Below are 15,607 nucleotides of genomic sequence, written 5' to 3' on the forward strand. Positions count from 1 at the left end.
ACTCTTTAGAGATATCAAACAACTGCACTGTAATCAAAACTACACCCATGCAGTTATTGTATAAATTAAAGATCACCGTTTTTTTGTGGTAATACGTCAAGCAGGGGCCGAGAAAAAGGGGGGGGGGTCAAAACTAGTGTGTTTCCAATGTTAATTCTCATAGGAGCTTCGAACACGACTGTAGCCCAAAAAGAGCCACTGGGTAGGCCAGATTTATTTTTAAAGGAGGTGCACAGGGCCCCGCTCCTTAGGCCCCTGGAGCCCTGGGGACAACTACGGAGCCCATTGTCGGAACCGGAGGGTTCTGCCGGACGGAAGTCTCCCCGGAGGGAATGCTAAATATAGCGTTAATCACAATGTTGTGCTGGAGCGCCCCAAGTTTCTGAGACACAATGGTCTTGTAAACAGAAGAAAGAGACATGAGGGGCGGTGAACTGTACACAAGTTGCAAACGATTAGCAAGAAGTATCCTCACAAACGCAGTGAACCATTTTTTTCATCATCCACAAGAAACAATTATTTATTTATCTACCAGAGTAATACATAAAGTAAAGCATGATTGAAATCAGACAAATGGGTGGCCTGTGGCAACAAAGTAGTGAGCTAGAAGCGGGAAATTTTCAAAAGCACAGTGAGGCTTTGATCAACAACGCAAGAACAAATGTAAAACTGGTGTGAACTACCTTATTGAAACCATGAAAATATACAAAATAGTACATTATAATTAGAGGTGACTAGTTACAAATGATCAGTCTTTGACAAGTGCAGTCGTATCTTGTTGACATCGCACATGGAATGAAGGAAACAGAAATTCACTGAAAACCAAATGTTACCGGGACATTAAAGTTAGGCTCAGATTTCACTCGTACAAAACCAGTGAAGTTCAATATATATAGCTAGCTGAGCTAACTATAATTATACCACAGAAATGCACTGCTTATGACCTCACATACCTCATCAGTCATGACATTCTAAATGACATCTGTGTTTCATGTTCACAGATATATGAAAGTAGACATCGTTGAGATCTTTAATTGTCAGATGGTGTTCTTTCTGCGTGAGAGGGAGGACTTCTTGTATTGAGGTCATTTTTACTTTTTTGTGTATTGAAAGATTTGTTGAGTGCCCTTGGGTCTAATATGGGCCTTTATGTCTTGTCTGGTTTTGGTACCAGGCAATAGGTGGAATAAACTCCTTGCCTTCATTTTTGTAGTACTAGTTTTATTGCCCTCTTTTAAAATAATTTTTTGACTTTTTTTCTCAAGCTCAGCTTTTTGTCTTTGCTTCTGGTCTTATTGTAAGTAGGTGGTCTATTTTGCAGTTCTATGCAGTAACTGTATTGGATCAGATTTAGTATCCATTTGTCGGAGTTGATTTCCCTCCATTCCTGGAGTAAACATTAGATCATTCCTTCCTTCAACTGGTGACTTGTGTAGGAGGGATTGTGTTGTAAATTCAATTAGTGGATGATCCACTCTTACCCTTGGGGTGGTCCCTTTTCCTCTCTCTGTTCCACAAAAGGTGCGCTATGAGGACAAGCCATGCTGCTACTGTGGTAGTGTGCTTGACGGACCACTTTGTGAACAAAAGGATGTGTGTATTGTTTAAATCAATAACAATGTTGTCCCATTATTGATGCACGTACCTGTTAAACAGAGCATTTCTATGCATCACTGCTGACCTCCCCATGTTTCACTTTACGATGTTCACCAATTTATTTATCAGGAGGGGATTGTGCTGAGGTGGGAGTATTGGCCCTCTTAGGTGCTGTTGCCACAATTATTGAGTCTGCTGCCATGTTGCCCCAAGTAGAAGAATCTGTATTTTTTTCTCTACTCCCATTGGGATTGCTTTGGCAGCTGCAACTTCTTTGAATGCCTATCGGTCCTGGTCCAGGAAACTGGGTAACAGACTAGAACTGATTTCTCTTCTGATCAGGTAATATGGACTGCAGCAGGAAATACATTTCTGAATGCTTATCTTCAAGCTGACCACCATATGTGTCTGTTGCCCTCTTTATCCCAATGATGCCATCAGGGGGTACCTAGATCGATATAAACCTACCCCTACCTCCAGCAAACTTGTGTAGGGGTCTTGCCATTCCTCTGTAGACTCTCCTTCCTGGGAGGGATCCTGCTCGACCAGTCCTTACTCTTCCTCTTATTGGAAGAATTCTTCCTTGACCTCCCCTTCAGTGGTTTGGGACCAATTGGTGGCTCTAAGTAAGTCTCCTTTTGTTCTGTGAATTTCTCTTGTGGAATCTTTAGAGGGATCTTGCATAATTAAAGATTTTGTTCAACTCTCATTTTCTTCTCATGAATTCCTTCATTTTGCTTTCTTTTCCTCTCAATGTCTAGGGCTTTTGATTCCATGTCGATGCTTCTAGTCTTTCCTTTGGCATTGTTGTCAGTTGATGAAGGCTCCTACACAGAAGGTTCTTTCTCCCTCCCACACTCCCTTTCGACTTTTGGTGTTGGGGATGGTTCTGAGGGTCAATTTCCAATTGAATCCCTTTGCTTTGAACCATGAGTCTCTAGTGACTTCTTCCTTCTTCTAGGCAACGAAAAGGAACCAAATGGTTGATGACGAAGATCGCCGCAACAAAACCAAGCATTAGTAAATGTATTAGGTTTCGCCTACGTGATTAATAATAGGTTTTTTTGTTGTAAGTTGTAGCTTGCTAATTAGTTGTACAATAAAGTCTGTTAAAGTGTTATGACTTACTTATGTACAAAAAGGAAATATATTGTGCTGTTATTAGTGGTATTATAAAGTGGGGCGGTTAGGTAAATGGTGCAGGACAAAGAAAAAACATGTACCTGATTAGAAGGCTTGAAAGTGGTGCAGCTACGGGGAGACTAGGTAAAGGGTGGCTGAAGAGCCATACAAGTACAGCGTAAGTGCTGTTTTTGCACATCTCAAAAAACAAGATTACGAAAACTAGATGAAAAGGTGTTGTTTGGTTACTGTCCATTGATCAGATAAATGAAAATTAACTTAATATTTTTCAAATGAGCATTTGAACAGTTGCACAATATAAGTGAAAGAAACACACTGAATGTGAGATTACTGTTTAATTAAGATGGGCAAGCATTTTTTTCCATTTTTTTTTTTTACACAGATTCCTCCTACGTTGTTTTTTTTTTACCACACGTTTTTTACATTATTTTGAAAAAACTTAAACATGAACACACTGTGAAGCAATGATGAGCATGCAGTAAATACTTGCACTTACATCATCATTGTGTTACTTATGGGTTACAATTCTTTATTTAAACAGTACACTGACATTTTCAATTATTGTGCTATATACTTTTTTGCATGTTGTATCAACACTCCAGGGCATTTGATTTAATAAGCCATGTGTCGCTGCACCTGCTGAAACATTTAAATTATTACCCTAGTGCCTGCTAAATAACTGCACTTTGCCTGCTTTAAGAATGTGCAGTTAGTGTTCTTTGTGTAACATAACAACAAAAATGCAGGAGGCGCTTACATTACTTTGGACAACTCAAACCCTTTTTAGCAATTATATACCTAAAATACCATTCAGACAAAGCTTTTGCCTGTTTTAGGAATGTGCCATTGATGTTCTTTATATTATATAACAATGAAAATACGGGAGGCTGTTTAACAGGCCCGGACTGGCCGTTGCGGGCACCGGGCAATCCCCTGGTGGGCCGCATGGTTGGGGGCCGGTTTTGGGCCCCTGGGGCCGTTTTTGTTGCAGGGCCGTTTTTGCTGCAAAAACGGCCCTGTAACAAAAACGGCCGAAAACCGGCCCTGGCACAGAGCGCGGTCGCGCCTCCCCCCCCCCCCCCCCCCAGGGGGAGTAGGGGGGCCGACCAAGCACTTTGCCAGGGCAACAAAAAATATTTTTTTATTTAAAAGTATTTCAAAATAATAATTGTCATCCAGAAAGAGAACAGCAGCTCAAATCCCGTACAGTCACCAAAGACACACATGCACATAAAAAAGGCAAGCTTTGAGCAATGGGACAACAATGCCCAGCAGCTGGAATTTTCGAATTCACAGTTCTTGAAACTATATAGCCTCCCATCCCAGCCAGTAGAAGGAACAGGATGCAATCACAAAACTCGATGAATACTTTTAGAAGAAGCACATGACCATATTTACAATACAAGATTCTGTGTCAGGTGTCTGGCGCTGTAATGTTATACAAAAACGGTCCCAATGAATAAAGGAGGCTAAAACATCCCTACAGAGCACCACGTAGCGTGCCAATGTAAAGCATTGCAATCACTTAGTTCGGGTTTAGGCTACATACTGCGCCAACAAACACTTGATACGGAACAAAGTAATCTATTTTATTTCCAGAACAGAATCATAAAGATTGTGAAAATTAGTTAAATGTACCACCCACTACAGCAGAGTTAAACAAGCATGTTTTACATGCACCCGTACTGAGCTTTCCATGGTACGGAAGCTGTATATTTGAGGAGGGTCCAGCACTATGAGCCACAACGTGTCTTGAGGTCCTCAGGGCAGTCCCTGATGCTCATCCCTAAATGTGCCCGCTCCCGGGCAGGTGGCCACTCCTAGACAGGTCCAATACTTGCTCATCTTTAGGACACAACTAAAAACTTGACTGTTCCAGCAATAAGTATCTTGGGGGCGAGGTTTGAGCTCTTGTTGCCTGTGGTTTTGGTGGTTCTTAGCGCCGGGACACTATGTGAGTAGTTGTGCACTCTACAAATACCTATTTTCATTTCATTAAATGTGTGCAGCCAAGGGAAGATAAGTAATGGTCAAACAGTAAATGCTGTGCAGTCTTAACGTAAGAAAAAAAAGCTCCACTGCACCATTCAAATCATGATCTTAGTACCTGCATGATAACCGCACCTGTGAATGCCCGTTTAGTATTAAAATATAGCAATAATCTATGTTTAGTGTGGTGTCCAGAACTTTTGGTCTCGGTGTCACAGCAAGAGCTGCACCATTTAAAACCTGACTGTAGTGCATGCAAGATATCTGCATTTGTGACTGCCTGTTTTGTAGTAAAATAAAGCAATATTTTTTTTTGGATGAGTTATGACAACTTTTGGCCCCAGTGCCTCTGCTCCAGCAGCACCATTTCAATCACGACCCTATTGCCTGCAAGGTAACTGCACTTGTGACTGCCTGTTTACTAGTAAAATAAATATAGCAATTTTTGTTGTTTAGTGGTGTGCCTAGAGCTTTTGGTCCTGGTGTTACTGCACCTGCTCCATCATTGTGACCATAACCCTAGTGCATGCTAAATAACTGCACTTGTTACGGTGTGTTTAGTAGTAAAATGTAGCAATAATCAGTGTTCAGTGGAGTCCCTAGAGAGCTTGTGGCCCAAGTGCCACAGCACCTGCTGCGTGGTTTAAATCAACCCCCTTTTAACTGAAATGTAACTGCAATTGTGACTGCCTGTTTAGTGGTAAATATAGCAATTCTAGGATTTTAGAGGAGTTCTGACAACCTTTGGGCCTGGTGTTACTGCACCATTCAAATCATTACCCTTTTGCCTGATATAGAACAGCACTTGTGACTGCCTGTTAAAGTAGGAAAATATAGTAACATCTGGTGTTTAGAGAGGTTCCTAGAGCTTTGGGCCCTTGGGTAACTGCACCTGCTGCACCACTTAAATCATGATCCTAGTGTCTACAAGGTAACTGCACTTGTGACTGCCTGTTTATTAGTAAAACATAGCAATATTAGGTGTTTAGCGGTGTGCCTAAATCTTTTGGACCCGGTGTCACTGCACCTGCTGCATCATTGTAACCATACCCTAGTGCTTGCTAGATAACTGCACGTGTGACTGTCTGTTTAGTACTGCAAATTAGCAATAATCTATTTAGAGGGGTCCCAACAGCTTTTTACCTCTGTGCGCCACTGCACCTGCTGCACCATATAAATCAAAACCCTTTTAACTGCAAGGTAACTGCAATTGTGACTGCCTGTTTAGTGGTACAATATAGCAATATTAGATGCTTAGAGGGAAAAATACCAAAATGTAAATGGCATGCAGTGTTAACCAAAAGAAAGAAAGTTCAAACCACCAACGCGGATGGGTTTGAGTAGTTAGGCTATGGGAAATTGATAAGACCGATACAGAAGGGAGAAGAGGCTACAATCAATAGAAATGGAGGAAAGTAAACTGGCAAGCATATGGACCAATAAAAAGTGAACGCAGGATGTAATTCCCTTTTTAGATATATTCAAAACAATTGATTTCACAACCACAGTGCAAGTGCTGTGCAGGCGAAACCTAAAAATCACAAGAGATACAACTTAAAGACTAGCCATTCCAGATCCAACCACTAGATAGCAGAAGAATACAGAACATGTAATTCCAGAAGGCATGCTACATCAAAGACTGTTGATTTGAATTGACATCATTTTAGCATTGGCAGTGATGCACACAATTGTAAGGGAGCAGAGTGGTAAGTAAGAAAAACAATCATCTGTTGTACTCCACCAATCAGATTGGCCACAAGAGGATGGATGCAAATGTTATCTTTGTTAATGCAAGGCTAAACTTTAACTTTCCTGAAAGTGATTCGCTTCACAAGACTTCCCAAATAATTTTTTTGATTATAGATTTAAGATAGATGTATGAGGGTGAAAGTCCTGACATACTATTACAAAAATCTACAACAAAGTTCTTCCACGTACCTGCATTCCTTCTTGCCCGGAGATTCCAATCCCTACATCAGCAGCTTGAATCATACTGACATCATTGGCACCATCACCTGGTAAGAAAGAATGAGATTACTTTAAAATGTCACAGGAAATAATTGCAAAACACAAACACATTAGTGACCTATGACACCAGCCATTACTACAACCTAGCTGCATAACTTGTGGCAAATTTTTTGTTTCACAATAGATCCTGAAACTGGGGGAATCACCATTCCAGTTTCAGTTTCTGGAATATGTTTGGGACAAGTACACAAAAACACTTGGGTTGAAGCTGCTTGGCTGCTTGAACATTAAGCATAGCATGGTCTTTGATATCTAGAGAGAATGATTCTAAAGCGTTTGGCATTGAATGGGGTGAAAAACAATGACTTCTATTAGAGCTACAAACAAGGAGGAATGGGGAGGGTAACCAATCACCTTTTCTTCTCAAATGTGGTGAAGTCAAGGCAATCATCAATGCATTCTCTCCAGGACCAGTCCAACACTGCTGGATTTTCTCAGAACCGACATGTCATTAGTCTTAGCTTTACAAACAAAACAGGCCCCAATTCAACAATGACTATTATGAAATCTGATGGTACAAAGAAGCAAAACGACACTTCATCTGCGGGTCTGCTGTGCCCTAGGTTTTAGCAGACCGAAGCTGAAAAAAATCAGATTTCAAAGCATGAGGACTGCAATGGGAGTGATGAAGAAACAGAGCAAGTACTGCTTCTGTGAAAAGTAGCTATAAATTATAAACTAAATGTTATGTAGACGGCGACTGCACTTGTGGGATTCAAAATCTTTCTTGCAGAAGACATTAAAGCCCAGGAGCAAAATGTAGAAGCAGAGTACTCTGGGTAGTTCCCAACTTTAGGTGGAGAGCCGCTTCAGTATAGAGCACCCTAAAACACCAGGGACACTCTGAAAAGCTATGATAGCAAAACATGTGTCAGGGGTTGCTTTTATCCATTTCAGGTTGGCTTTGATTGTATTTTACCAAAGCTGTGCCTAGAGTGGTAAAAGGCTTTTGTCCTTTTACAGCTCAGCGTGGATGGCAATGTGCTAATCCTATGTTTTGAGATTTTTCTGGAGAAACTGCAAAATACATTGTCCCTTTCTAGCTCAGTGTGGATAGCATTGTGCTAGTACTATGCTTAAACACTTTGCTAGAAAACCAGACATTTGAGGTGAGCAGGTGTTGTAGGATGCTCTATACAGGAGCACCTAAACTTGGGAACTACCCAAAGCTGCTGTCTGCTTCTTCTTTTGCATAATGTATTCGCTACTCTAACCCTGAAAGGGTGGGTGTGTATATAGGTATTGAATACCCAGGTCCTCCATGAGACCGGGACACACAGGGTGTTTCTGCCGGGTGCGGACCGTGAACTACACGGGGGAGAGGACTGAACACAGACTTCTCCATGGCCCGACGTGTCCTGCAATCGTGGATGGGGCGTGTGGGGACTTGAGGGAACCCGGACATTGTAATTTTGGAAAGCTGCCTGCCGCCATTCGGCCCCCCTTGACACGGTATTCACAGCGCACATTGTGGAACCCTGCTTCTGTAATCGTCAGGATACTGTATTCTGGGAGCTGTGGTCTCGGACCGGACTACAGCTGTATCCAATTAAGCAGGGTCAGCTGTGCTTCCTACATAGGGAGCACCGTAGAACTTTCAAGGAGGTAGAAGGCACCTTACCTTTGTGAGCGGCGTCTGAGGAAGGCGGAAACGCCGAAATGCATCATGCTGCGCAACCTTCAGTGAATAAAAGGCTCCCTCAACAATCCCTGCTGTGTCCTTGGATCACTGAGTACTGGGTGGTCTTTTCGTCATTAATTCCGCGTGCAGCCAGAAGAACGCGGTACTAGGACCCGCCCCTCCAAAGTGCCCTGGGAGCTGTCTGGCACCAAACTCTGCTTTATCAAGGTATTGAATACCCAGGACCTCCATGAGACCGGGACACACAGGGTGTTTCTGCCGTGTGCGGACCGTGAACTACACGGGGGAGAGGACTGAACACAGACTTCTCCATGGCCCGACGTGTCCTGCAATCGTGGATGGGGCGTGTGGGGACTTGAGGGAACCCGGACATTGTAATTTTGGAAAGCTGCCTGCCGCCATTCGGCCCCCCTTGACACGGTATTCACAGCGCACATTGTGGAACCCTGCTTCTGTAATCGTCAGGATACTGTATTCTGGGAGCTGTGGTCTCGGACCCGACTACAGCTGTATCCAATCGAGCAGGGTCAGCTGTGCTTCCTACATAGGGAGCACCGTAGAACTTTCAAGGAGGTAGAAGGCACCTTACCTGTTGTGAGCGGCGTCTGAGGAAGGCGGAAACGGCGAAATGCATCATGCTGCGCAACCTTCAGTGAATAAAAGGCTCCCTCAACAATCCCTGCTGTGTCCTTGGATCACTGAGTACTGGGTGGTCTTTTCGTCATATATATATATATATATATATATATATATATATATATATATATATATATATATATATATATATAAAACATAGGTTTCAGGCCTGATATAGTTAGGAATTAGCATTTAAAAAGCCTTTGAAATTCACTGAAAAAACCATAGGTTTCAGGCCTGATATAGTTAGGAATTAGCATTTAAAAAACCTTAGAAATTCACTGAAAAAACTGTAGGTTTTAAGGGGTGTTATAGTTAGCTGGACATTTCACTCGTACAAAACCATTGAAATTCCTCCGATATAGTAAGTTGTACTAACTATATCTCGTGCGCCCGCAATCCACTGCTGATGAGGTCACATAGTACATCATTCATGACCTGGACAGTGACATCACTGATGACATCTCAAATGACAAAGTTTGGGCCTTGGGGGTCCTTGTGGGACCCCCTGAGCAGGCCTAGGGGGTCAGGGTGTTTCTACCCTGCCCCCTTTTCTCCGTTTTCACCTTTGTTTCCCTGTTTCCTTGTGACTCGGTCCTACCGAAGCACAAGATGGCTGCCAACACTTCCTGGTTTGGAGTGTTGACAGACATTTGACAGCCAATCAGCATGCAGCTCGTCCTCGGAATTGCACGGTTTTCGGTACACTTACTGTACGCGTACCGTACTTCGTCTCTAGATATCACTATGATTTTACTTTTGATTTTCTCAGGATCTACTGAACGATTTTACCCCATTTAACAAAAAGCACAATCTGCGAACCGAACTCTACCTTTTTGCCAAATTTGGTGTAATTCTGTTCAGCCGTTTGGGCTGTAGCCCTGGCTAAAGGTCCTATGGGAAATTGCATGGGGAAAACACGTTTTGGGACCCTCCTTTTTTCTCGGCCCCCACTTGACAAATCCCCCTCAAACTGTCAGGGAAGGAGCGGAGCAGGCCATTTTCTTGGAAAAATTTGCGAAGATTCGTTGACCGACGCCAAAGTTATTCAAATAAAATGTTGCGGGTTTCCTATGGAAACTAGGTCCTAACTATATCTACCTACTGGGGGATGGGTGGATGGATGGATGGATGGATGGATGGATGGATGGATGGATGGATGGATGGATGGATGGATGGATGGAGATATATCCCAGTACCACGAGTCACTCTGCTGGCGGGTGCTGCCACGCGTTGGTGTTACGCGTACAAAATGTAAGCTCCAGAACTTTCTACCCAAATCCTTAGGTCAAACAAGCATTTACAATGCAATGGTTTTGCCTTTGTTAAAGTTAGAGCTATTGGCATTGCTCTTGACATTATTTTTATTTATGTTTTTTTTTAACAAATGGCATTGTCATTTACAATAGCAAATTCAACCACTCATCTAACCCATCTGAACACCCAGCCACTGATCCACCCGCTCATCTATCTACGCATGCGCTTGCCAATCTCTTCATTCACCCACCCAGCTGCCCACTTGTCCATTCCGGTACCCACTCATCTATCAAAGCAGGCGCCCGCCGACCTCCTCATACATCCGCTCCCTCGTCCCTCCCTCCAGCTGCCCACCTACTCATCCATCCACTCATCCTTCCACCTATTCATCCATCCGCTCACACATCCATCCGCCCACTCATCCATCTGCTCATCCTTCCACCTGCTCATCCATCCTCTCACTCATCCATCTGCTCATCCTTCCACCCACCCGCCCGCTCATCCTTCCACCTACTCATCCATCCACTCATCCTTCCACCTACTCATCCATCCATCCACCCACTCATCCATCCGCTCATCCTTCCACCTACTCATCCATCCGCTCACTCATCCATCGGCCCACTCATCCATCCGCCCACTCATCCACTACAAAACAGTGGGTTGTGGTTCGTGTCTTTACAGCATAGACGTACACTGAGGTTGTATGGGATAAACACACACGTATATACATTCACCATTGGCGAAGCTGATAATTGAATTCAATATGTATTACTGGGTGGATTTTTTGTTCTATGATTCTAGTATACGTATGTCCCATCCTACGAGGTATAGATTCCTGCTCGTAATAGAAAGGTGCAAATATTCTGCCTGGATCTGCTCAGCGTCTGGCTAGTAATTAACAGTATCATTAACAATGTGCATTACGCGCACTATGCAAACTTGCTTTATAAATGGACGCTGTGTCTGACAGCAAGAGTGCTACACGTACACTATAGATACTTGAACAACGTATTGTCTGTAGTAGACGCGCGTGAACATTCTCCAGACATCCGCGCCACGATTTGCTGCGTGTGCGCTGCAGGTCATTTCCCATGTGCATACAGGTACCTTGGTAAGCTGAATAAAGCAGCGCAGTGTGTGCAATTTATAGGTCGTGTCTGTGTGCACCCCACAGGCCTTCATAAGTGGCTGACAGCACACCGTGTACACCTTACAGGACTTGGCGGTGCCACGGCTGTGCGCACTCACATCCAATCCCCATTATGCATATGCGGGGCAGTCGAGGTCGCACCAACAGGTGGTTCCCTTGCTATGCCGCAAAGAGAGGAAGGTGGCGTGAAGCGCCGGCCCTCGCGCGACGGAACCAGGCGGACATAAACAGCTCGGCCTTGTTAAAACATAAGAAACAAAACATTTTCCAATTCGGATGGGGAGGAGAGGGGGGAGGAGGGAGGTGGACGACAGAACTACCCTCCCTAATCCTCAGCAGCTGAAACGTCTGCCCGAAGCCGCCTGTCAGGACCTACTGAAGCCACCGCACACTGCTGCTGACGGATGATGTGGGTGCGGCCAGCTCGCCACAGAGGCCCACGGCGACAGGGGCAGCAGGTGAGCATGTCGCCAGGGTTGCAGAACACCCCTGACCCCCCCCCACCAACAGCTTACCTTTACCTTACTGCGGCAGCTCAGACGAGCCTGGCTTGCCCCCCTCAAAGTTGGTGACGCACCTACGCAACACAGGGCGGCCAGGGGCTGGAGGGCTCCGGCTCCTCCCTCGAGACTGGCCAGAACTCCGGGGCTCCCCCTTCACTTGGGAGCCGAGGGAAGGACACGGCAGGCGGCTTCTTCTCCTTACGCTGGAGCTCTTCTTCTCCGGCACTTCCGCTTGTCCCGCCCCCGGCCTGCCTGACTTCCGGGTCGCGGCCAATCGCAGCGCGGCCCTGGGGTCGGGGGGCCGGACAGCGCCTCCTAATCTCCCACCGGGCCGGCAGCGGTGTAAACACGGGGCAATGCCGGGTGGGCACGGGCTTCAATTAAAATATAAAGCGAGGTGGCACTCGCTCAAAGGCGGCAATGTCCCTTGCAGGGTGGGCACCTGCCAGGGGGCTCAAAAAAATCGGCAAGGGACGGGGCAACTGTATTGAGGGCGGGTGCCGTCAATGCCGGAACAGACTCAGGGGCGTTCCCGAGAACTGGCTTTCGGCTGATGTCGCCAAAAGCCAAAAATTCTCGGGAACGCCCCCGAATCTGGTCCTGCATTGACGGACAAACGTGTCTTCCAATGGCTAGCCTCCATTTATGGAGCTAGCCAATGAAAGACGGGGGCGGATTCCCAGCCCCCATACTATACTCATTAGCTTTTTCCTAGCACATGCGTACTTCGTACGCATTGGCTAGGCAAAAGCTAAAACCTGTCAGCTGTAGACTAAATGGGAATCAAAACGAGCGACAAACTCATGAAACTTCATGAAATGTGAACTTGATTAAATGTGTCTGGTCATTATGCCGGCGTCTACTTTAACCTCTTCCCGTTCCTAATACATAGGGATCTTATACATTTCAACATTTTTACTTTTCTCCTATTGGGTTTTAATACTAGCTTCAGTATTTTTAATGCTGCTGCAGAAAATGGCGTTTAACCTGCTCGTTTCAAGTTCAAATCCAGGGGGAAATAACTATGCAATTGATAGAAGGGTTGCTACTGGGTTGGCTAACAGCAATTATCATTGAACACAAACAAGCAATCCCGTTTTTAGCGATGAGTATAAAAGTACGAAAGATATAATTGCTTGTGAGCATTTCACACTAACGAGGAAATCAGGGCCTTTTGTATAAATTATATATGTGTAGGGAACGGCTTGTATCATCCATAAATCCATATCTACTGGCTCTGGCATTTTTTTTTTTTTAGTGTGCACATGGTAACTACATGAAAATATGAGAAGAAATAAGGAAAAATATTTTTGGCTGTATTCATTTTAATTGCTAAGTTAAAAGAAAACCCCAAAGGAAAGGAGGATCATTGTAGTGTGCGCATTTCGTACCAATTTTTGTGTTTTAAGTTGTCAAAACTGCAGGTCAAACGGTAGGATTCATTTTTTTTCCAGCAAGACATCTGTTAGCACTTTCAGTTTATTGATAGCTCCTAATCGGAAGGGCAAAAGGTTCCCTACTCAGATACATTCAAGAAAATATATTTAGTGGAACGCAGAGAAACAAAGGAACTGATATTTTGAAAGAAATCTATTTAAGGGTTATCCTTCTAGTTAAGATTAACATGAAATTGAAGCACTTCTGAGTCAGAATTTCAATGTGTGACGTCCATGGGGACAATGTGACAATCAGCAAGGTTCTGATTATTGTCATACATGGTATTGAAGATGTGCGTACATGCATACACTCTAATTATAGCACAACCTTCAATAGGAATCTGAGGCAGACGCGGTTTTAATTGGGCTGGCGTAGATATATCTTCATATGTAAAACATTACAGTTGCTGTGACGTGTCAAAGACGACTGAGCAAATGTATGCACCAAAAAAGTGCAGATTCTATAAACGACAATTACAGGATATCAATGACACTTAATTGGCTCATGTGACACAAAAAAATAAAACAAATTAAAATCGTCCTTGTAAATAGGAAATGGATTTTCAAAGAAAACGCAGCACAGTTGTAAAATCACTGGAAGAGAACTTGCTGTAAAAACATGTTTACTGTACTCTATCACATAGGAATTAGTGTTATTTTATCAAAAAGCATTGTGGCCTCGATAAAGTGAAATATGCTGGACATGACAGGTTCAGTTCTTTCCAGATTTGATTCTTAGCAAATGGATAAGACGTGCCTCGCCTAAGAGGGTCGTTTGTGCGGTATGTATATGTACTCAAATAGCTGGAATGCAGGGGGTACCTGGTGGGCACTTTGCAAATGTGTGTGAGCTGGCACCCGTGGGTCTCAGAGACAGCAGATTTCATCTTGCACCTGCTGCACCCAGGAGAAGAAAATCGCAGTAAATTTCAAGGCAAACCTGAGACAGGTGCAGGGACATCCCTCCCCAGACAGCCCACGTTCAACCTAGCGCAACACTGTCAGACAGGACGGGGACAGGCGCTTAGTGGCTTTGGTATTCACCTCCTGGTCAAATTGGTTCTAATTTATGGCACGTCTAGGCTAACTAATTCTCTGCACAGAGTCAACGGAAATAAATATGTGAATTTCAGTGAGGTCCCTGGGACACTGCACGCAAAAATGACTGCCTTTTGAAGGCACGGGTTTGCCAGATATGAGCATCGCCTTCAGACGGTGTCTAAAATGTGAGCAAACGCTCAAAGAGGACTCCAGGCCGGGCCCGTGTGTGTGCCTGGCACAGATGTGCCCAGGTACATCACACATGCGCAGTGCCCACTAATGTAGCCCAGAACACAGCTGGACCACTCTCGGGCTCTGCAGCCAATCATACATCATCTGCCATTTATCGCCACAGGTAGCAGATCGCACAACCTTGACCTCCTTTGCAGTAGCCACCAGAGCCCCTCGGTCTGGCCCGTCAACCCGCCCCTGCGTGCAGCTCATTGGCAGCACGGAATGCTTGGCCTTATTCCTGCAGAAGAGCTGCTATTAACCATGCACATTAACCAGTCCGTGGAACATAAATCTCGGCAGAGGCAGGGGCCGAATGCATCGCGTGATTGGTGCATTACTCGTGCCACCCGAATCCCGCGTGCATTAATAATGCAGATAATACAGGCAGGTATGCATTCGCGCGAGGCCAGCCTCCGACCTCCCCTCGTGCTGCACGAACAGTCACGCGCATTCCTTGGCATGCACCTGCCAAGGAATGCGCCGAGGGTCTACTCGCATTCTACAATGACATTTTGCAGAATGGCAGATGTTTTGCAAACTCTGGACAGCGATTCAGTCTTTACAGAGTGACGCTTTTAATAGTAAGCCATGAAACTTTTCTTTGGGAGGCTGCTGCTGGAGCCGGGCACCTGGGACGTGCATGCAGTTTGCTGGCCCAGGACGTGGGCTTGCCTCAGTCTGTGAAAGAGCGCAGCCGGTCCGCTGCCGAGGGGACATCTGTGATGAGACTCCCACGTCATCTCTCCCCCTCCTCCCCACAACATAAGTAAAAAAAACACACTGGGAGCGATTCATGCCCCCGCTCAGAGGTAATCGCCTGCCCGGGACCAAAGACGGAAACTTTGGATGAAGGGGGCGGGGTCTGCAAGTCACCGCCAGCGCTATAGACTTCAGGGCATTCCCTCCTCCCATTCTCTCGGTACCAGAAGTCGGCATTAGTGAGCTCAGACAT

At 44.9% G+C, this 15,607-nt stretch overlaps 1 protein-coding gene across 3 annotated transcripts in view; it reads right to left on the bottom strand.

The window, feature by feature from the left end:
* Positions 1 to 15,607, bottom strand: part of ATP10B (ATPase phospholipid transporting 10B (putative)) — a 546,723-nt gene that overhangs the window by 20,918 nt on the left and 510,198 nt on the right. For all 3 annotated transcript variants that reach the window (XM_086931395.1, XM_086931397.1, XM_086931396.1), the window contains one exon: positions 6,667 to 6,743. In XM_086931395.1, coding sequence (XP_086787521.1) covers positions 6,667 to 6,743 — 77 coding nt within the window. The remainder of the gene's footprint in view (positions 1 to 6,666; positions 6,744 to 15,607) is intronic.

The sequence above is a fragment of the Lissotriton vulgaris genome, chromosome 7, assembly GCF_964263255.1.
Source record: "Lissotriton vulgaris chromosome 7, aLisVul1.2, whole genome shotgun sequence".
Lineage (NCBI taxonomy): Eukaryota > Metazoa > Chordata > Amphibia > Caudata > Salamandridae > Lissotriton > Lissotriton vulgaris.